This window comes from Rhipicephalus sanguineus, chromosome 6, assembly GCF_013339695.2.
Source record: "Rhipicephalus sanguineus isolate Rsan-2018 chromosome 6, BIME_Rsan_1.4, whole genome shotgun sequence".
NCBI lineage: Eukaryota > Metazoa > Arthropoda > Arachnida > Ixodida > Ixodidae > Rhipicephalus > Rhipicephalus sanguineus.
In genome coordinates, this window is record NC_051181.1 from 157,599,514 (window position 1) to 157,623,590 (window position 24,077).

Below are 24,077 nucleotides of genomic sequence, written 5' to 3' on the forward strand. Positions count from 1 at the left end.
TGTTGTTTGCGTCTTTCTTCTAGCGTCCGGGTTTGTGTGCGCGTATTGATCTGTCAAAATGAGCACGTATACCAACTAGCCCAATTAGATGTGCGACCAGCGGTTATCTTGCCTACGCGCTACATGACCTGCCCATGTCCATTTCTTCTTCTTGATTTCGACTATGACGTCCTTAAGACCCGTTTCTTCCCTGACCCACTCTGCTCTCTTCTTGTCCCTTAAGGTTACACCTGTCATTTTCCTTTCCATCGCTCACTGCGTCATTCTCAGTTTAAGTTGAACCCCCTTTGTAAGCCTCCAGGTTTCTGCTCCGTAGCTAAGTATCGGTAAGATGCAGCTGTTACATACCTTCCTCTTGAATGATAGTGGTAAACTTCCATTCATGATATTAGAATGCTTGCCGAATGTGCTCCACCCCATCCTTATTCTCCTAGTTACTTCAGTCTCATGGTTCGGATCCGCGGTTACTACCCGTCCTAAGCAGACGTATTCCTTTACAAATTCCAGTACCTCGCTACCTATCGCAAAGCGCTGTTCTCTTCCGAGACTATTGCACACCACTTTAGTTTTCTGCGTATTAATTTTCAGACCTACCGTTTTGCTTTCCTTGTCCAATTCAGTAATCATAAGTTGCAATTCATCCTCTGAGTTACTCATCAATGCAACGTCATAAGCGCATCGCAGGTTACTAAGGTACTCTCCATTAACTCGTCTCTTCCCAATCTGGCTCTGAAAATCTCCCGTAAGCACCGTAAGCACACTGTGTATAGCAGTGGGGGGATCGTGTCTCCCTGTCTTACACCCTTCTTTATTGGGATTTTGTCGCTTTCTTTATGGAGGACTATGGTGGCTGTGGAACCGCTGTAGATTTTTTTCCAGTGTGCTTTTATGTGTGGTTCGTTGACGCCCTGATTCCAGTATATATCGTTCGTTGACGCTAGCATTTAGCCTCTATCGAAATGCGGCCGCCGCAGCCGGGATCTGATCCCGCGACCTTCAGGTCGATTCGTATTCGAATCGGCCTCAGAAATACATATTCGCATATTGAGATCACGGCCGCTATGTCGTGGACCACAGCCAAACGACAGCCCGCACGCCAGCTTGTTCCAGAATTTTTTCCCTCCGGATTCATTCTGCGAATTCCCCTGCGACTTCAAAACAGTCTCCGCGCACTCTGTCATTTCTACGCGCTCAGCGCACCGTGGCAACCTTGATGAGCCCCGGGTCCAGACCGCGTGTTTCCACGGCGTGCATAAAGTGGGAGGAGGTGAATGGTTTTTCGCGGCTTTTCGGCCGTCTTTTTTGAGAGGACCGCGTCCTATTCCTGGACGGCACGGCGGGGCCTCGGTGCGAGGGCACCGCTCATCAATTCCTCAGCGCCTCCTTTTTCTGGGAAGGGCCGCACATGTGCGCGAGACGACGACGCTGAGCGAAGCTCCGCTTCGCCTTTCTTTATATTCACTCGTGCGCGCGCACTCGGACAAGCTTAAGTACGCAGAAGACAGATGCACTACGGGCGGCTTAGAGTTAATTCGGCTTTGAGGAACAGCTTACACTGTGTCTCTCCTTCGAGGTCGTTTAAACGCGTATTTGTTTTCTTTTTCTTCCTATTCTCTTCCTTGTTTGTTTTTTTCAAATACGAATGAACATTTGCGCCCCCAAAACAGCCACTTGCCTAACATACCAGCAAAAGACGGCTAAGCGCTTTTATATAACGTTTGTTTTATGTTTCGTTTTTCAAGATGCAGAAATGCAGGAAATGTCAACATGTTTTGTTGCAGAAGGATGGTTTGCTTGGCTAGCGGATATTTTTATTTTCGAGGCGAACAGCGCGGGAATGACTTATGCGACAAAAAAGGCAAACGGACACACTGTTTCGGTCTTTTTTTTGTTTGTTTGTTTCCGTCGTCTCAACATTTTTGGCGGTTTGCCACTATACTTCGTTCCACGATTTTTTTTTTAGCTAGCCCTTCTTGCGAACTCCCTTAGTGAACCTAAACAATATATATTACACAGGAAACAATTATAAATGCTACAATCGTTTATCATGAGAAATTGAAGTCCGAATTGGGGTTATCTGATTTATGTGCGTGGCACTAATGGCATTCAGTGTTTAAACCTTTAGTTTCTTAACTCTATTACATTAGAAGTCACTGACGCCGGGCCACCTGTACTGTTGCTGAATGCCTTGTAGATTGAAAAGTTTTATTGAAAAGTCAAAGCGAAGCTGGGGAACTTGGATGATAACTTTTTATGTTTGAGCCGTATGTCTTCACAACGTCAACAGAAAATGGAGAGAGAAAGAGAGAGAGAGAGAGAGAGAGAGAGATGACTTAATTTACTTTGCGTTTACATTTTTTATTAAAGAGCAGCAAACGAGCAAAGCCGTTCAAGTCCATTACGAGCTTCGCCTGGATTAGATAAGGAAGCGCCATTTCGCTCCAGATATGGCGTAATGCTCGACCTTTGCTCCACATCCATGATTAAAGCGTTATATGAGTTTGTCGATCGCTGTTACGTACCTCGCTTTCTTTCTTTCCTTTCCCCCCTCTCTCTCCTTCTTTTTTTTCTGTTAGCATAACGCGCAAAAGGTCTCCTTATACAGGCAAGCATATTCATTAAAACTGACGTCATTAAATATTTGTGTACGCGTCATGCAAATAACATTTTGATTTACGGGACTTAGATCACCTTGCTCCTCTGTAAATTGATGAGGAATAGATTTCCTCTTCTGCATCACTTTTTATCCGAAATCTCATCAATTGCCGTCATAGTCTCGCAGGAAGGTTTGGCTACGATTTTGTGAAATCAAATCAACTTCCGTGGGACACTAAAATATTTTACAGCCTAATGTAGTTCCAAGTCTCGCCCCTGAGCCTTATTATAAATGTTTGTTTCGGACGACGGAGACTACTTAAAACATAGCAAAAAAAAAAAACTGAATATCGTTTTCTCTTTTTCTTGATCAGTATTGAATTACTTCTCCAAATAAAATTTATTCACTCACTGCATCGGTGAAAACTCAATTCCATTTGCAAGCTTCTTTTTTGTTGACTTGCTTGCTTGCTTGAATGATTGGAAATAGTGCTAATTAATGTATCCGTCCTCTGCGCAAAGTAAAACCGCTTATCGCTTGCTGATTGAAAAAGCACGGCATTAGCTGCGAGGCTAGATAGAGGACAATATAACAACAGTTTCAAGTTAAATGGCATACGATGTAAGAAATAACATATAAGTGGCGGTGTGCTATCCTCTCGCTCGGTCTAATTGTAAACATGACATAAATACTTTCGATCGGATTTTAAATAAAACTTTGCACTCAATTTAGCTGTTTAACATATATTTAGTAATTTAGTAACTCCATCTCTTTTTCTTAACTGCTTTCTGCATATCATTCATTCAGTACATTGGCTATCCTTATGACCATGACGATATGATGCCAGCGTAGTTCTGGTGTCGGGCGTGTTTGGTATGTTCAGTTGGCAATAACCCCTTGGAATGTTTGTTAGTCAATGCATCTAAATATTCACAGCGTAAACGCAGATATATGAGACAGAAAAATATGAAAAAAAAGGGAAGCGTTTCGTCAAAACCTTCGATAGAAGTAGACCTGTTGGCGCACAACTGAAACGAGCATGAGAGTGCAAAGAACTGAACGAAGTCAAGGAAAGATAAACACAGCGTGATGTTTGTCTGCCCTCGACTTTGTCCCGTTCTTTGCACTGTTTCTAGATACGCGATAGCTTTGCAGTTTGAGTTGACTGATTACGGTGTGTGCTACTGCGCGAACTTTATTATTTTACACAGGTTAAGGCTACTTCATTGGCTGTCTTCTATACATTTATTTAACATACCATTGCATCCGTAAAAGCAGCTTGAGGCTACCCATAATTAAGTATCGTAATGACATTCACGCATTTTCTATTAGCACGTGTCCTCAGTCACACTGGTGCGTTTGCCGTTGCACAGCAGGGCCCGTATTCACGAAAACGTGTTATGCTAAAAATTCTTCTAAGAGAATCTTTCGCCCAATCACGATGCGGGACATATCATTAGCGAAGTCGAACGACCAATGGGAAGACGCACTTATGACAGAGAAGCATTGCGAATTCGGCCCCTGATCCTCACACGAATATGTAAAACTATGCACCATTGTTAAAGTTGTGGCAATTAAAGTGCAAAGTTTGCTCCGACGCTTGATATACTCCAGATAAATGAAGATATTCAATTAATTAATGTTACCATATCATTCTGTTCTCCAGCATTATTTGAAAATTCTGCTTTCTAATGTACGTTGTCTAGATTAGCGCATTTATCGTTCTTCACATCGTAAGTTGGAGTTTTAGATCGCGTGCATCACATCTGTGCCGTCGCTTTTTACGTTTAATTGTGACCCTACGACACTTCTGTTGGATCCTGGAATACGGACAACTAACAAACGTATTACAACCAGCTGAGAAAGTAGGTAAATACATCGGACAGCGTTTCTAGTTGCTTTCTAGGAAACATTTAGCACTCAATAATTAGACAGTTACGTTGGGCTTTATGGCCAAAGGTGACCGGGCTATGATGCAAGCCGCAAGGCTCAGTGAAAAGTAGAAATGAAAATAATAAAAGGAACGAGGCATTATTTTACGATTTATTTTTAAAATTGTGGCCTTTAGAAACCTAACAAAGTTTTGGAGGGAACTTGCTCATGTTCCGATCAAGCTAAACATGAATGAAGGGGTGTTATAGTGTTTTGTATAGCTCACGGAGATTGTTCTTTTTTTCTCGAATGGGGAACGTGTTATTTAAACGTGATTGACAGTATGAGGTCCATTGCAATTCTCACACTCCAGTTTCTGTTCTCCTATCAGTAAAAGCGACGTGATATCGGAGGACAATAGGAGATCGAGACAATCCCTTCTTTTACCTAAGTACTGTACTATACACTACGCTTTGTACACCCCCTTCCCTGTTCCCCCAATTCTTTTTTTTTTTTTTTTTTTGTGCAGACGCCCACTTCAGCGAGCCGTACACTGAATGTACTCACATTCGTCGAGCACGAGTTCGTCGTCCTGCCTCCGCCGACGCCACCTGTCGCGCTCGTAGTCGTCTTCGTCGTAGTGCTCATCCTCGTCCTCTTCCTCGTCCTCCTCTCCTCCTCCTGCTACCGCCTCTTCTTCGTCGTCCTCGTCGTCGTAGTCGGTCACGTCGAGCGTGGGGATCACGAAGCCTCCACGTCGCGAAGGACCCGCGCTGGCACCGCCAAAACTTGCCGAGAACGACGGTCGCGGAGGGATCGCGGGGGGCCGTCTTCGATGCATGTCGACGATCGGAGGACACTATAGCCACTCACTGTAACACTTTGCCGACAGAAACTTCAGGACGAGGAGCCCGCACAGCCTGTCGCCGACACCGCAACCTCGCGCATTTCACAAACAGCACACATTCACCGCGTAGCACTCTGCGAGGCGTTTTCCCACATCGCAGGTTTAAAATGGGTGGCCCACTTCACCGCAGGTTGTACGTTGTCGACCAACAAGCGATGGAAAAAGTGCGCTCAAGCTCAAAGCGATTGCGGGAAAGGAACGTCTGCTAGCAACGAGAAAAGCAGACGACACTGTGGCAAGCCGAAAGGCTGTTTACCCTTGCAATGCGTGGAATGTCCGCTTGGTACAGAGCTCGAAGCGATCGCGTCATCCGTTGCATGCGTGCATGAGCGATGAGTGTTTCGAGACAAGCACGCGCTCGTCGCCCCGCTGCTGCGCCTTTGGTTAACGGACGCCCGTCCGTGACTTTGAATCGAGAGCAGCCGTAGCAGCTTGTGCGCGCAAAGCACGCGCGTTGCACGCAATGCACCTTCCGAGCCGTACGTATGCGAACACCAAGCGCTGTATTCTGCTCCTGCGGCTGCAGACGAAATTCCGAGCGTCGGAGATGTTTTCTCCCACGCGCTATCACCGACTTCTGTTTGTTGCACCTGGCAACGTCGCTGTCACATCGCCGCACGGTATCCCGTCGTCATGCGAAGAATTCCAGCATAGGTGCGGCGAGGATAGATGTTTGCAGCGGCGGATGACGGCAAGAGCAGAGCGCGTACCCCGAAGCTCGAAGGGGTCCGCTTCGAAAAAAGCTCGCGCTTCTCAGTCTGCGGACGAGTGAGCAGCGGCGACGAGCGAGCCAGCGTGCCTGTGTGTCTGTATGTGATGGGACTCTCCCTTTCGAGCGCGCTTCACTGGAGGGGAGGCTTCTCCTGCCGCCACGCGGCCGCGAGCCGAAGCCTGCTGCGCTGTTTTGCTTTTTACCTCGTCTTCCCGGCAGCCACCGGGTGCATCACGTGGGCCAGGGTCGTCACGTGAGCTCTCCATCCTCCGAACTGCCTCTTCCTCCGCTCCTCGCTGCACTTGGGAACGCATCAACGCTCTCCTCTCTTCCCATCTCGACGCGGCTTTTCGCTGCCGCGTCCAAAGAGCGAGGCAGTGCGTCTCTTCCATTCCCGGGAGTGCAGTTTGTTTTCTCCGCTGCGTTGCGCGACTAACTGTCTCCACGACTCGCGTCCCATTTGTCCCTTCATCTCGCAACTGCAGATTAGCCGGACCCGCTGTGTCGTGGGTGTGTGCGCGCGAGCGCGCGGAAAGTGTCCCAGTCTGGCTGTACAGAGCTTCGACGACAGAGTGACAGAGTGGTTTATTCCACATCGCTGACATCGCGAAAGAAATGTCCTCGCTAATTATGACGTATGCCGATTATTGGGACAGATAATCATCGAGTTGCCAGCGATGGTTTACGAGAGCGCAAAGCGCAGCTGAAGAAGGAACGTTCCTGGTTCGAAAACTATGCTTGCGATAGTGAAATGAAAAAAAGAAAGAAAAAGAGGACGAAACTGAAAAAAAAAGAGGAGCTTGGCCATTTCTAACATTACGTATGTTGTGCTACAGTGCGAAAGAAATGGCGCTCGTGGCTGTGCTATAGCGTGTACCAAAACCCAGCCGCTTTCAGACCACGTTGAGATTACGTATGTTTGATGTATGTGACCACATAATGATGACGTAAACCGCCATGACACGACAGATAAGAAAAATTATTGACAGTCACAAGTGCTGCGATTCACCTCGCTTTCCTTCGATCGTGTTCTATTTCGTAAGATTATATATCTTTTTCTTATATTACGATCATATCTTTACTATAGGTAGTACTGTAAAGTTCGCATTTCTCTTAGCAGTGATATCTTGTAAGTTCTTCAACGTAACTTTCATATCAACAGGTCGCATACGAGGTAGCGTACATGCATGAAGTCTCGCAAATCACCAAACAGTTCAACACTGTAAAGATGGCTTTCCGTTAACCTTGCTAGCCAGGCAGCGAAGCCAGACTACGCTGTCCAAATGGTACGTGTCGGAAACGTGGATGGGATCAAAGCACGCAAGTCGGAAGAACACTCTTAAGGGGACTTGCTGCTAATCTTACAATTTGTGCAGAAAAGTCAAGCTACGGGTTCCGATGGGCGAACAGTAAAATACGGACGACGAAGACAAACCAAGAAAGACGGAAGATTTAAAGATTGAATTTACAATGAGATATGGCAATGCTACTTTTAAGCGGTCGGTTGGAATTCCATGTCCTTATTTTTGCGGGATGAAAATAACAACCTTACTTAAAACCTTGTCTGCAATGTATCCTGTGGCTCATAATCTTGTTCATTTCAAATGTAGATCAGCACTAGCTCAAAGGCAAACTGAGAATCACTTGGTATCTCGCCGAGTTTACAAATGCGCCTACATTTTGTAGCTGTGGCTCAAGTTTGGCTCCGAGATGTACGTCAAGTACTCAGCCCTTGCTATAAAAAGCCTACGGATTGATTGTACGTAGCAAATTCGTGCAATTACGCATTTCAGTCAGTTTTCTTTCCTTGCTTGCGTTTCAGTTTATAATAAACACTGATGTTTCAACATGCACACGGATAGTTATGCATGCATTTGTAGACATAGAAAGCGTAGCAGATCCACGAGAAAAAGCACATTGTCCTGCTCTTTAAACAGAACTTGTAACTATCATAATGCGAATTAACTCCGTGCCGCTCTGTTCGTTATTTCAGCGGTTCTACTTCTGGGTAAAAAGAAAAAAAAAAAAAAGCCCAGTGCAGTAGCTATAAAAACGCCGAGCTCCTGACAGTGTGCAGATCTTCTGCACGTCGTGCAACTTGCTGTATTCCTTGTGATGCAGCAATCATCAAGTTTCCCTAAAACGGTACAACGAGATAACTTCAGATCGCATCCAGGCAAAAATTAACCTCTAAATACTTTTTATTAAATTCTTCGTTCTTAATTCCCATAACGACACAAACTGCGAACTTGGAAAACGCCTGCTGAGTGTTAGAATAGTGCATGGTTTAATCGAATTATGTATGTTATTGTGACGTTGAGATGTTTCAAGAACGGATTTATTTACACCATATGTGCACGTAGACAACAAGTGGGGTCACAAGAGTAAAAATTGCGGACCCGTATATACACCTGGGCTCTTTTTCTCCGCCGCTATACTGTAAGTACGACCTTCCTTCGTGAAAGATAACACTTCATTTTACTTTTAATTTTTTATTGACTTTTACTGCAGAGCCTCTTGTAGACCATCCAAGAGAGGTCCTACCAGCAAGTATCAAGGTAACGTTAAGTGTACCGCAAGCAAAAGTTAAACAAAAGTTGCTGAAAAAGCGTGCAAGGCGTTCTAAATGGCGTAGGAAGACTGTCTGCATCAAGAACGCCGGAGGCCAGATAGTCCTAGTATGACAAAGCTTTAGGGGGAAATGTTGAATTTATATGCGTTAGTTTCCGTAAAAATTGGAGCAGGTGGTCTAATATTGTTGAGTCCTAGCAGTGCCACAACATACGCGTTTTTGCAGACTCAGTTTCAGATCATCCGCAAGACGATCGCACAAGAAGTCCAGCCGACTGCGCCCCTCTTAATAATTCCAGAGTTCCCAGAGGTTGGGTTCCCGAACTCACCTTTCTCGGTCTTGATCTTGCGTTGAAACAGGTCGAGGTTGTCCGCTTCGGTCGAGGCAGGCTCCTCGGCGCATCCGTTTTCGTCATTGTCCGGCATGTCGGCCGACTGCAGGGAGAAAGCACGCCGCATGACGCCGATGAGTTCACAGACCGCTGGTGCGCAATACTATATATATATGCTATGTTACACTCGAGCACGCTGTCGCGACAGTGCAGCTCAGGCACTAGCAAGAAAGACGACATCGACGGAGCGCTGAAACATCCTCAGTGTACTCCTGTACCGTAACACTGAACGTGGAGAAAGAAAAGAACTTCTACGGCTCATTAGCTCTCCATTTCTTTTTTTTTTTTTAACCCTAGGAGAGGACACATGCCAGCGGCGCGTCGTGGAGAGTCTTCAGGTGTAAGAGTTCGTGCTCTTGCCTCACAAATACGGTGCATCGCCGCGAACATTGCGACCTATTCTCAGAAGTGAACTATAAAGGAGCTCGCAGTGGGAAACTGGCGCCCGTTATGACACCGTTTCACACATCTAACGAAAGTGTTCCGCAGTATGCCTATGTACTGTGCTTTGGTGAGCTTCGCAATTGTGAGTCAGACAAAAAACAAAAGATCTGTCTCTAACTCAATCTTTCGAAAATGTTTGCGGTCACGAACGTTGCTACGCGGGAGATCTGAGCTCAGACCTGAAACTGTAGTATAAAAGTTTTTACCAACCAACGAACCAAGCAGGTCGAGCAAGTCTCCCACTTTCTACAACAGCCCGAGAGCTGTAACCACTATAGAGAGCGGGTTATCAAATTCCAATCAACTGGCCTGAGATAACTTGCTTGTTAGTAACCGCTGTTTTCTTGCAGTCGTAGCTCATGAGAAAGGAACTCTACCTTTTATGTTTATGCACCAGAAATACGCGAACTACAGCCACTAGAGAACGGGTTATCCCATACCCATAAAAATACAAGAATACTCTTTCAGAACCGCTAGTTTTGCTGACTCCATTTTAAGAACAACAGGAGAATGGAATCAACTCCTTGAAGATCTAGCAACCTCAGCCGATAACAGTGTATTTTCTTCATTGTTGTGACTTGTGACATGTGTATTGCAACTTGTTCATCTGTTTGCAACTTGCACATTGTACTACAAGTGTAGTGGTATGCTTTTATTATTCTATTCTGAATTATGTTTTCGTATTCTGTCCCATAAACGTAGTTAAACTACGTCGACTGTGTATGTGCAACGCCCTGCAGTAATGCAATTATGATATTGAAGAAATTTTGTATACACCGATGAATTGCCACGTGATAAGCAGCCAGTGCTGAGCGTTTCTACGTTTGCATTTCGCATTACGAAAAGCGTCAGTTATGTCTCCTGCATACTGCTGCACGCTTTTCCTAAGAAGACATAAACGAGCCGCCCCTCCCGAGTGCCTTCCTTTCTTCTTTCACTCCGCCGAGAAAGCGTACTTCTACCTTTCCGGTCTGTACTCCGCCTTTTTTTTTTTCTTTTTCTTCCACCAATCGATCCATCATCACCGCCTCTTGTGAAACAATAAGGACACGGCGCTTCTCGACAGTTTTAGTACTTTTTTTTTTTTGGAAGGCGCTGTCTAGGGGTGTCACGTACGCTTCCTTTCTAATCAGGGCTTCTTTCAAAACATATTTTTTTGCTGCCGTGAGGTTACCTTCTTGATGCACCGAGCAAACGGTATGTTCTTACAGGGAGGCTAAAGAGAAAAAAATATTTTTTCTCGATTAAGTAAATTACGCTTTCACGATACCAAAAACGCCGCGCTTTCTGCGAGAAGACGCTTGGTAAGCGAGAAAACACGCAAAAAGAAAATGCGGGTGGCGACGCCGCAATTAAGTTCCCGCACTAGTCGCCGTGACGTCACATGTTTTGAGGGCGTCTACTGGGGCCTACGTAGCTCTTAATCGGTAAAAATGAAGTACATGGTCCCATCAGGGGGTCAGAGACTTTACGTACCAAGTTTCACTAAATTTCATTCAGCCAATGTGGCGAAAAACGAAAAAAAAAAACACTTTGAAACCCGTGACGTCACGTTGACATCCATGTGCAGCGATTTGGCATGGTATGGTATGGTATGGAAAAACTTTATTTAGGTCCGTCGGGGCGTGAACTAGCACGTAGCGGGCCGCTCCCACGTCGGGACAGATAAGCCCAACCTGTCGCGAAATTTAAAACCGAAACTTTGACCTTCCTTTTCTTCTCTTCTATTATGAAGCTATGTTGGCAAAATTAATGAGTTGTCAAAGAATAATCTATCATTGATTCATTGTTTCACTTCACTGCCCCTTTAAGCACAAAGCTCCCACTTTTTTTTTTTCAGCCCTCACTACGCACTGTACTTCATGTTAAAAGCCTTGACGCAGTGCCTCTACGCACATACATGGGAACAACATAGAAAGGGATTCGCACGCCTTACGTATTCTTCAGATATGTTGCAATATACTTTATACAAAGCAAGAAAAAAAGAACACTAATTAAATTTGCGCGTCACTGAATTTTAGGCCGGCTTTAGTGTCCACTAAACTATTTTAACTCGGTTATAGCAGCTACTCACGCTTTCCCCCTAAAGTCCGTGGGCTTTACCTTGTGTATTTGCATATTTGTGTTCTGTTCGCACTGTTACAAGCCATCAGGAACAAGAATGCTTCAGAAAGACGGTGAAGACGACGAATGAAATAGTTCTCGTGTTGCCCCGCACCACCACCAAATGTCACGGGGTGAGATAATAGAAGGAAGAAATGTATTTACAAATATACAGACAGAAATAGAAGCAACTGCTGCCAAGATGGCGAGCAGCAACAACACGAGCGCTATTTCATTCGTCGTCTTCGCCGTCTTTCTGAAGCATTCCTGTTCCTGATGGCTTGTAACAGCAGTATATAGTGATTATTTACTGTCTACTATTTTTATGACAGTCGTGAAGTGTTCTTGAACATTATTTTGCCATCTTAACTTTGTTTACTCGTTTGTTTTTAGTGATAACATTGGGATATTTGGTGCTTTAGTAGCCATATTTCTCATTATGTCACTATTCAATGACAACAACAACAATAACAGCAGCAGCAATAAGCACAATAATAATAACGACGACGGCAACGTAACCAGTCCTGTACTCTTTGAAGGAGGAGAAAGGAGGGGAAGTAAAAAAAAACAGCATTACTTTAAATGTTCACGTCAAAGGTAATGAGCAAGAAGCAATGTAATAAAACCACGAAAGCAGACGAAGAAGAAACGTACACTGTGTGAGTTAATGTACAATAACAATAACGTATTTTGTTAGACAACAAAAACAACAACTGAGCGCAAAAACCGTATCGAAGTACTGCAAAGGAAAAGAAAGCCTGGAAACAAAGCAATGTTTTTAAGAAGCTGAGAGACTGGGTCCGAATTCATGCCCCATTAGTCGTTACGAACTGTTTTTCACAGTATGACGCCTTTGCTAGCAGTGTGCTTGTTATCAGACCGCCCCAGGTGTTCTATGGCGTGAGTACTGATTTTCGAATCCGGGTTTCCGCAAGTCGAGTAGCAGTATTAAAGGCTACAGCCAAATTGACCTCAAGCCAAACTTCAATTCGCGTCCCTCAACTAGTAATTATTTCTGGGATTTCAGTGCCAATATCACGATATAATTATGAGCTGGTTCCGGAAATTTGGACCACCTGGAGTTCTTTAACGCACACTTACATCAAAGTACACGGGCCTCTAGCATTTCACTTCCATCGAAATGCGACAGCCGTGGTCGGGATCGAACCCGCGCCCTTCGGGTCAGCATCCGAGCACTGTGACCACTGTACTACCGCGGCGGCGCGTTCGCGCCCCTCGTAGATTCGTAAGAACCTGCAGCCTAAACAAAATCGCTGACAAATAGCCGAGACGAAGAGTAGGCATTTATAACTGGAAATGAGCGCATTCGCTACACACTTCGACACCACGGCGCACGCGTTCGTTCGCCGGCGCCCTGTCGTGCTCGCCCCCGACTCGAGCATGTACTCCGCTTGTTGCGCGTGCAATCCTCCGCCCCGCGTTGAAGTGTACGTACCGTCGAACGCAGAGGCGACGAAGGGTCTTCTAACAAGACGCATCAATCATTGTCGGCAGCCACGATGTGACCGACAACTCCTGCAGGCGCATCTGAGCGGCGCAGCTGCTGTCGCACGGTGCACCGGCGGCGCGGCCGCTCGCGAAGCCTTGTGCGCCTTGTGCGAAGGAAGGGCCGGCTCGCCCACGGAGGACGCCGAACCCCGACCCACATCCCTCTTCTACACCGCCGCCCTCGCCGCTGCTGCCGCCGTGCGCAGGACAGACAGGTGCCCAGCGTGTACGCATATACGTATACTGTACGGTATAGGCCAACACAGTAAGACGCCGGGTGGCCTTATACTAACGGGGTACCGGTGCATAGGGAAGAGTGGTTGGTGTACACTGTGATAAACACTAAACCACTCAGTATACGGTTAGCGACAACGGACCCAAGAAAGAGTAATATTCGTTAAAGTATTGCGATAGACATCTTGAACAGTAACAACGCAGGCCAATGGAACAAGGAAGAGAACAGACAAAGATGTTTCTGTACAGGTCCATCTTCTTCTTCCAGGAAAAGTATTTATTCAGTATCATATACACTGAGCTTCAGTTCTACTTGGGAGAGTTCACAGTTGGTCAGATGGTCAGGAAACCATCTCCTGGCTCCCGGTGGGCCCTGTCGGCTGCCCCCGCCGACTCCGCGACCCAGACTTGCGTTTCTGGTCGGAGCTGAGCAGCGTGGCCTCTCACTGGGAGGACACTATAGCCCTCATCAGCAGGCTGCTCAGGAGTAGTGATATGCGAACCCTGGGAACTGCGTTTGAGGGCAGCCCCAGAGGATGTGATAGGGGCTTAAGCTTCATCACCAGAACTTGCAGTGGCCAAGACGAAATGTGTCCACACGACACCACCCAACACTCACAGAGATGCACTCACCTAAGACGACTCGAAGGCGAAAGATATCCGGCGTGTCTATTTTACCGTAGACTTCATGTCGCGCGATCATAAGATATTTGCGCTTGTTTATTTGTTTTACAGCAAAGCTGTTAAGGTCGAGGTTGGCCGTGTGTCGTATATAGAAAAAGATCATTGTCATTAACCGGCACGCGCCATCTTTGTCCTCTTCTTCCTCTTCTGCTTCGCTACCAGAAGACGTGCGCCAATTTGTCCGGCGAGAGATGCAGTGACTTGACAGGCGAGAGAACGAGTACAGAGAGCGAAAGAAAGAAAAGGAGAAAGAGAGAAATGGAAAGAAAAAAATAGGAGAGAGAAAGAGAAAGATTATTGCGAAAAAGAATTTTGCTGAGGCGAAATTCAAACTCGCGTACCCACGATTCGAAATCGAGCGTCCTAACCACTGGGCTATCCAGGCACGATGGTAGAGCAGAGCATAGCCTTGTACAGTAAGTACAGCAAGGTGGTGGGTAAAGGAAGTGAGGGTGAGGAGGAGAGATGTGAGGGAAAGGAGGATGGGAGAACGAGTACAGATAGATAGATAGATAGATAGATAGATAGATAGATAGATAGATAGATAGATAGATAGATAGATAGATAGATAGATAGATAGATAGATAGATAGATAGATAGATAGATAGATAGATAGATAGATAGATAGATAGATAGATAGATAGATAGATAGATAGATAGATAGATAGATAGATAGATAGATAGATAGATAGATAGATAGATAGATAGATAGATAGATAGATAGATAGATAGATAGATAGATAGATATAGAAGGCAAGAGACCGACTACACAGAGAGAGAGGGAGAGAGAAGCGAAGACATATAGGAAGAAAGAGAAAGAGAACAAAGAGAGGTAAAGACAGAAAGACAGAGAGAGAAAGGGATATAAAGCAACATATACAAAAAAGAAGATTGGAAAAAAAAAGATAGAGAAACCATAGCCATGCATAGTACAGTATAGCAAGTACAGTTTGCCGTGTGGCGTAGAAAAACTATCAACTTCATGAACCAGCAAAAAAAGAAAAAAGAAAAACGTGCACATATAGTACTCCCAACAGATTAACAGTGAGATCCATCGCTGAAACGGTTTCGTCGTTAAAGCAGGTCAAAAAGTTTTCTTTATAGGGTACCATGGGTCTTTCGATTTTTTTTCTGGAGCAACCTAAGCAAGAGTGAAGAACATAGGTTGGCAAACTCACTCATGAGTCGACTCACTCGGACTCACTCAGACTCAGATCGAGCCGTGAGTCTGAGCCTGAGTGAGTCCGGGTGAGTAATATCTTGGCGAGTGTGAGTCCGAGTGAGTCCGGTTCCGGAAAAATTTTGGTGAGTCTGAGTCCGAGTGAGACCTAAGCGCAAGATACATTTTTTCAGCGAGTATGAGTGAGCTGCACTTTACTTTGCCGACCTATGGTCTTATTTATTTATCTTCAGCATTACTGTCAGCCTTATCTGGGTTCACATTTATACTCTCGTCTACTCACAAATATTACAAAGCAGTAGCGTTCATACACAATCTCAATATTTATTGAGGCGTGGATTACGTACGTTGGTGCCTTGACCGCCCCTCTCAAACTCTTCCACGTGAAGTACTTGATAAATATATCTCGTGTGAGTCATATTTTTATTGCAACCACTGATAACGCGTATTCGAAGGTAGGACGTCAAAAAGCGCCAAGAACAACAGTTACGTGAGGTATTGGTGTTACAGAGCATTGACAACATGTTCCAAAAAAGCTGATTCTAGGCAAATGGACTCGTGAGTCGACTCACTCAGACTCAGATCGAGCTGCGAGTTTGAGTTTGAGTGATTCCGGGGGAGTAAAATTTCGATGAGTGTTAATCCGAGTGAGTCCGGTTGGAAAAATATTTCGTGAGTGTGAGTCCGAGTGAGTCCAGTTCAGGGATATTTTGGTGAGTCTGAGTCCGAATGAGCCCTAAAAGCAAAATATAATTCATGAGTGAGTCTGAGTGAGCTCAACTTTTTTTTGCCGACGTATGGTGAAGAGTGTTGACTTAACATTGTGGGCTATTCGCAAGCGCATCAGCAGTAGGACGAGAACGAAGAGCAAAGTGATTGCCATATCGTCACTCATAATTACTGCTGGCGTTCACGCTGTAGCAAGCTATACAAGCGATCGTCAAAGCTCGCTGCTGGCACGTGGCGTGCATATATAAAGCGACGCGACGTGTTCGACACGGACGCCCAAGCAAAAGGCGTTGGGGCAAACCATTCAGACGCTATTGCTCGCGATGGATGGTTTCCTCTCTCTCCGCCGCCTCTCACCATCTGCATATCGAGGACCCGGAAGGCGCCTCCACTTAAACGCGTTGGCAGGCCGCACACAGCTACCAAGATACCCGTTCACCGGCATTTAATCGCGCAGTTGCCCATCACACAAGCTGGGTCGATATCTTGTAGCGATGCGCTATGCTTTATTTTATGCTAGTCTTATCATCCAACACTAACGGCCTACCGATCCCGTTGAAGACCATAGTTCTGACCATTGGCCAAGCGCGAAGAGCATGAAAAGGGATTGGCATAGGAAAAGGCATCGCTACAAAATACCGGCCCTGGATACGTGAACCTCGACCTACCGTCGTTGCACCGTCCGTGGCCGTGGCGGTGGCGACGACGGCGTCACGAGTCTCGCTCACATCGTCTCCAGGAGAGCGCGACATGACACCCAATTCAGGAATCGCATCGAACACCGCGGTGGACACAAACACACGCACAACACACCCACACACACGCACGGGCTCGGACAGATGCGGCCCCCGTGAGACCCGGCACTCGCGCGGGACGCTGGAAGGCGAGCGAGACGCGTCGTAATAGCGAACCCGAAGAAGAGAAGTGACAGCAGCGCGCATGCAAGAGCCGTGGAAAGGCGGCGGCTCTCGCTTTACTTGCTTCGTGTGCGTGTGAAACGAGCTGGTGGAAGTAAGAGAAAAGCGAAAGAGTGCGCGAGGGTGGTAAAGATGACGGCGGTTTCTCCCGCGGGCAAGAGGGGGGGCCCCCAATTGGCAGCGACAGCCGCGCCGAGACAGGGCAGTGCCGACCTAATCGTCCACATCCGCCGCCGCCGCCGCCGTCGACCCGAGACAAGCGGAGAAGGACGACGCACCGCCTCTCACTCGCTGAGACAGTGCCTCACGAGATGACACATGAATGGCCCCGGAGGAGCTGCGCACAACGTGAGGGATGTGTCCGCGAGGATGAAGCGAGGAGCGGAGCAACGTCTTCCAGCACAGCGCCTACCGTGTGCGGACTCCGGCAAAGGTTGGGGCGAACAGAACGCAGCTGGAGTGTACACGTTTGCAGGGGAGCGAGGGTGCACTACACGAGGATGTCTCGAGGTTTCCAATGAAGAAAGATCACGTTGTCGAAACATTGGCACGTGCATCTGTCTACCCACGTTTATCGGACACTGCCTCTTGCTTCGTTAGCTGTCATACCTGTACCTTGCTGGCCTTTATAGCTTTTTGTTCACAAACCACGCTGTACATAGAGTGTGATGACCAGGGAGGGATAGGCCAGGAACCTTCGAAACAAACTAGGGCCGCTTGTACAGTAATTTCTGAAGGAGTGATCTATAATCCTCGTCAACAGGACTGCCTGAGGACGCGTCAACCACGAAACTTTTTATGGTCTTTCTAATACTCTTCAGCCGATATATTTTATGTCGGCTTTTCATGGACAAATGTATACGGAGCATCGCAGAAGAAATGCTTCGATGGTGACGCTAACAGGGCAATATGTACAGTCGAACTCGCATATATCGAATTCATAAAAACACAGGAATTAGCTCGATATATCGCACAATTCGATGTAAAACTTTCAAAATAATTTACCATATTTTCGTTGCGAATTTCGGTGCGCAAGTACTGCGTTACGATAATGCAAAGAAGGAGGCTTCACGGCAATACGCAGGATCTTTTTTTTTTTTTTTAGTTTTCACTTTCCGTGGTTTGTAGTTTAAAGTGCGCGTTATATACAGGGGCGAGTAATACGCGAGCAAATACAGTATCGATGTAAACAGCGCCTCAACATCTTCGTCTGGGTGGCTGCAAGAGCACTCAGGACTAGTCGCATGCCTTATCCTCTATTTGTAGTGTTCCGGCTATATTTGTTTGATGTTGCCGTAAATTTTCCTATGCATTTACGTTAAAGCATTGTAGTGTTCGAAAATAGTTCGATATAAAAGATAATTCGATTTACCCGAGTTCGATATAGTCGGGTTTGACTTGAAACATTTGAGAGCACTTGTTGAGCAACTTGAAAACATTTTTACTGAAATCTCTGCGTGTATGCACTGCGAACATACACATACGCGCACAAACACACGTACACTAATAGAACGGGAAATCACCTTTTCACTAGCAAATTTAGGAACGGCACGAACCATGGTGCACTTGCAGTGCGAACTTTGGATACTGTCACGAAGGTAACTAGTGACCGTAAGCACAAAGGAAATTATACGAACTTAGATGTCCAAAACGACTCGTGAATACATGCTGTCCATATGCAGTTGTAAACAGCCCTTGTTCCCGTAATTCTCTTCGTGATTGTTATATCGATGGCTTCGGACTATCTGAGGCAGATTGTTATTACGTAGCTTATGTAAGTCCACTACAGAGATTATCTCTAAATACACTAATGAAAGTTACCCTGACTTGGCACATCAGCATACTCGTACACGTAATTTCGCATGGGGCATAATAGGTACATATAGAGTGGTGAGTCTGGGTCGGTCATAGCGTAGTTGGTTCCTGCCACGGCCTATTTCAACCGCCCGGACCATGCAGCATGCGAAACTTAGCAATTGGGGTCAATTATAGAAAGTGCGCCATATGCGCGCTCCGCACGACGCTCGAAAACTGCGAGGCTTTACGTCCTACTATGTGCGTTGAAATGGTTGTTGAACGTTGCTTTCCAATGCACTCGCCAGGCAGTGTTTCGTTCCTCAAAATTTCGGTTCATCTGTGAGCAGATCCCGTGCAATATGCACCGTGGTGAGAGAGAGATCGAGAGAGTAGAAAGGAGTATAAATGAAAGGTAGGGACGTTAACCAGGAGTGGGGAAAGGGAAAACATATCCTCATCAAGAAAGGAAGCCAGGGGTCGATGTGCATTGAAACAGCAGGTATAACGAAACCCTCACGTCTGTCTTACCGACCGCTAGCTGAGCAGTCCGGTTGACTTCAAGGACAGCAGCAGCGCTCTTGTGGCCTTTTGCAGCTGTGATACGCGAGACCGTGTTAACACCGCGTTAACTAAAATTTTTCCGTCTAGCTAGTTTACAGTGTCGTGGCAAGCAGGACTGTAGTCCACAAAGGGTTGAATGATAGAAAGAGGGGGGATTTATCGAGGGCTCGTTTCTTTTGTTAGACACAGCCTAATGAAACCAACAGACAATGAAACTAAGGAAGGTATATGGTACATTACTTCCGTGTTTTAACTGTAGCATGGCAATTATGACGTAAATGGAAAGGAATTAACTTGAATGAAAAATCAACTTGCCGCCGGCAGGGACCAAACCTACAACCATCGGATAACGCGTCCGACAGGGGCGTAGCCAAGGGGGGGGTTGGGGGGGTTCAAACCCCCCCCCCCCCCGAAATTTGTCAATTTTGCTTGCATATATATACATGCACACATACAAACACACGCACGAACATACATAATGTATGGTTGAACCCCCCCCCCCCCCCCCCCGCCGCGCGAAAAAAATTTCTGGCTACGCCCCTGGCGTCCGATCCTCTACCGATTGAGCTACAGTGGCGGTCGCTTTTCCATCCACTTTATTGGGTATTTATGTTTCTGTAACCTTGGGAGTGTTAGCCAGCGCCGCTTGCAGCCATTACAGCGAGTGTGGAACACTCCATCGGTCCCCTACCTGCAGCAAGTTGATTTTTCATCCACTTTAATTCCTTCCCATTTATGCCACAATTACTATTCTCACGGTTAAAACATGGAATTCGTAATGTCCCCTATGCGTTCCTTAGCTTCATTGTCTGTTGGTTTCAAAGGATTGAAGTGAGATAGATGATGTCCTGCGGTTTCATTGTAATGACAAATGTCGCACACGGTGATATCAATAAAAAAATCAACCCAATGAAGAATTAATCTTAGTGAAAGAAAACATGAACCAATACGAGCCTCAGTACTCTCTTCAGTACAGCCTCAGTAGTCCTCAGAAGTCTGCGAACTTGTTCAAACGAAATGAGATTGTTATAGGAGATAGAAAACGTATCAGCACACATTTGGCGTATACCCAATTTATCACATTCTCTACACGTTGTCTTAGGCGATACCAATGCAACCAGAATATCTGCTTTATACACCATACAAGCGGTACTGCCTCCTCCCGACCGATACATTCCCGAGTTCGGCGAACGTCAGCGCAACGGGAATCACAACTAAGTGAGCTATAGAGACAGCCCGACAACTGCTGGGAGGGGCGCCACGCCCGCCACTCTTTTGGAAATACGGAGAACCAAGAAAAAGGAAGAGGACAAAGAGGGAACAATGAATCGTCGTAAACGGCCGCTGGATATGATGTTAATGATGACACAGGTCACGGCGTCCACTGAAGCAGGACGTACGCGGTTCGGGATGCGACAGCTTGCGAGGAAGCAAGGAGAAAACAAAAACAAAAAAAAACGACGAGTTTCGACAGTTGCGCGGAAGGACATGTCGAAGCAACGATCGAGTCATTGGAGAATTCCGCGGTCAATTGGCTTTAAACAGTCTTCTCGAAGAATTCTCGATTGGAATCTTGCACTGGACATGTGGCCGTCCGTGTAGCGTCCACTGGCTGCGAAGAGCGTCACAACAGCAAAAGAGGAAGAGATAGAAAGGAAGAAGCTTCACATTAGATGAGCTTACATCTTTTAGCAAAGCGGCGCTGTGAAGCCGAGTCATCTTAAACGGTTTTGAAGAATTTCGTCAATGTTTGTGCCGTCTGGATTGACTAAATATACGTACATGCAGAGATGCGATAAAGGGTATGTACAGTTGTGAGCAATATGAGAGGTAAGACCGAATTCTTGTTCAATCAACAAGTACATGTAATATACCTATGTGAATGTGACATATTGAATTGCAAGAGATACCTTTCCGCTTCAGCATTTATGCTATGAACACTTGTCAACTACTTTTAGCCGCTTTGGCCTTTAAAAGCTCATTTCAGTGTTCCCTCCATTATCGCCACGACTGCACACATTAACATGGAATTCGTAGCAGTTTTATCGCGCTTTTTATTTATCGTCCTAAAATCACGGGCGTAGTTTCGATTCCCGACCATGGCAGCCGCATTTCGATGGTTCCAAAACCCATACTGTCTTTTATATCTTTGTACGGCTTTCTACAGTGATTTGTCTTGCGGCTTAACCAAAAACGAAATGCCATTCTAAATATACCCTTGGTCAGTCCGCCTAAGATGTAAGTGGAAGCATGTGGCCCTGCTAATTGCATTCACTTCGTGAAACCTAACCTGTCCTGCCAAAGATTAGCATAATATTGCTATTTTTTTTCCCTCGGTGCGGACAATCAAAGCGTAGGTGTAAAGGCGCCCGCGTTCAGCAAACACAGTCTGAACTTATTTGAAAAGCCGCGTGCGGCTAATGCGCCCTTAGACCACTCCTGGCCGAGGCGGCTCCCTCACGGCTTTTGTCACCTGTCTGTCAATCTTTTTTTTTTTTTGTCAACCTCATTCTGAAGCATCGGATGGCCAAACCCTTAATAATCATCAAGACTACAATGACGAAAAGAAACAAATGGCAGTGAGAAGCGCTCGTTAATGGAGTGAGCCTGAAACTCAGAATGCTAAACACACAGGTGGCAATTTGCATAGCTCGATAAGGAGAGCTCCAGACTGAAATAAAAAAATGTGACAAATAAAAACAAAAGGGGTGGGGGGGTACGGTGTGGGTGGCGGCGCGCTGCTTTGAATAGCAATGAAATTGCACTCGTGTAGAACGCGAACTCGATGGGAGAACGCAAAGTGCGAGCTGCGCCGTCGCATCGCAAACACTTCCGCTCTTATTGAGAGAAGCCACTATCACGCGAACCCTTTCTGCACCCGTCGCTCGAGGGGCGCCACAAAATAAACCGAAGGTTGCAGTCGTCGCCCGCAACGGAGGGCGAGAGCAAGAATAACATAATGACGTAGAAAAAAGTACACACCATGAAACCGTAGAAGTCTCACACGCCCAGTGGCGGAGAGTAGACGGAAGCCCCTCGTGAAACGTCTTCTCGGCTTTCCTCTTCCCACTGATCCCTTCCATAAGGCGGCAGTCTTCGAGACGTTCTTGCTCTACAAGAACCGTGCAGCGCAGTAGGAGCATGAGTTGCAACATTTTCCAACAGCGAACACGGCACGCTGTGTGTTCCTTCCCATTAGACACATTTTAAAGAAGGAAACCACAAGAAGCGCCGACCGAAATTGAAATGGAAATTGAAACGGAAGCTTTGTTCACATATAAGTGGCTTGATGAGGCGAGCTTACGTCCGTTTTAACACGTCACAGAGACACCTTGCGTAGGTTATTGCCATTATTCCTGTTCAGCGTTTTTTTTTTTTTTTCGTAATCTGGTTAAGAAGAGATTACAGTTACTGACGGGAACGCCAGTTTCTTTCCTTTGCGATTACATTTGTCATGGCCAAGTCAACCTCCCAATTAGAAGTTGCCACTTGTTCCTCAAGTGCGTTGAAGACGACGTTCTTCTTTCTGACGTCTTTCGTATGGTCTTTGAGCCGTATTTCAAGATTTTTACTCTTGCTGACATAAACATAGTCACAGTCCGCACAGGTAATTCTCTTGAGCTGATCCTTCACGTGCACCAGTTCATGCTTGAACTTGCGAGTTATCGCCGATGTGTCTCATAATAATATTGCGTTTTTAGAACGTAACCCCCCACCCTCCCTCCCCAGAATTATCGCCGAACCATCGATTTCAGCATCAACATTTCTTGCGGGCACGTCGCCTGCTCCAGCAATACAACAGTTTGCAGACGACGCTGCTATGTCGCATTACTGATGTGCACAAGAAGCTCGAGCCCTCGGAAAACGGCGTGCCCGTCATCTAAGGACTATTAAAACACGAAGTGGTCTCTCGCTGCGCAGTATACTTACAGTGACCGTCTCAGCGCGCCTCGCAGCTCCTACAACGCTGCACGGATTTCAACGAGATAGCCGTGATCCTGCCTGCTTGTTCGTTTTCTTCCCGCCGCCCGAAGTAAATTAGCCGAAGAGCGCGCGCACAAAAAAAAAGAAAGAAAAAGAAATTGGAAGTGGTGGTGCAGAACGCTCGCTTTCTGCGCAATATACAGATGACTTGAAAATAAGCAGTTGGCGAAACGTAGCACATTGAGTCGGGACAGTTTTTGCCGAGCCACAAAAAGCGGTATAAAGGACAGAGAGATAGCGGGACACGCCTCAGCAGGCAGGAAGAGTTCACACGAGAAGGGGAAGGCGTTGGCGCTTGAGCCGAGCTGGAAGTGAGCGCGCACGCGCGCGCAGTGCATATCTATGATGAGCGAATGGCGCAGCGTTCGCCGCGCAGACGCCGTGCAAAGAGTCACAACGCGCCACTTTGTCTTTACAACTTCTCCACGACACCTACTTCCAGGATCGAAAATCGTCAACGAATCACTTCATGCAAAAAGCATACACTGTTGCAATGCAGATGCCCAAACTAATCTTCAGAGCGCAACTATAGCTCCGAGCTGCATACAAGAGCGCTGTACACATTTCAGCGTAACGACAGCAACTCCTGGGATACTGATGCCTTCCTGAACATTGCATGTCATTGGCGTATAGCCAGAAGGGGAGTTTGAAACTTCCTTCCGTATCGGAATTTTTACATTTTGTACGCATATACATATATGCACGCATACAAACACACGCACGAGCATACACAAATGGGAGTCGCCATCCCCCCCCCCCCCCCCCCACGCGCCGGAAAGAAATTTCTGGCTATGATTCTGCTTCATGTGCAGCATCCATTGCAGTGGATCAATGTCAGGGGCTTTGTTTTCCATTGGCTTAGCAAGGCGGGGTTGGGGGTTCTAC

General features: G+C 46.4%; 1 protein-coding gene across 1 annotated transcript in view; it reads right to left on the reverse strand.

Moving 5' to 3' along the window:
* Positions 1 to 16,902, reverse strand: part of LOC125758892 (utrophin-like) — a 108,002-nt gene extending 91,100 nt beyond the window's left edge. Inside the window, exons 1-2 of the mRNA XM_049416649.1 lie at positions 16,602 to 16,902; positions 8,988 to 9,093 (exon numbers count right to left, since the gene is read on the reverse strand). Of these exons, the coding sequence (XP_049272606.1) occupies positions 8,988 to 9,093; positions 16,602 to 16,874 (379 nt within the window). The 5' untranslated portion in view covers positions 16,875 to 16,902. The remainder of the gene's footprint in view (positions 1 to 8,987; positions 9,094 to 16,601) is intronic.
* Between the last annotated feature and the right edge of the window lie 7,175 nt (positions 16,903 to 24,077).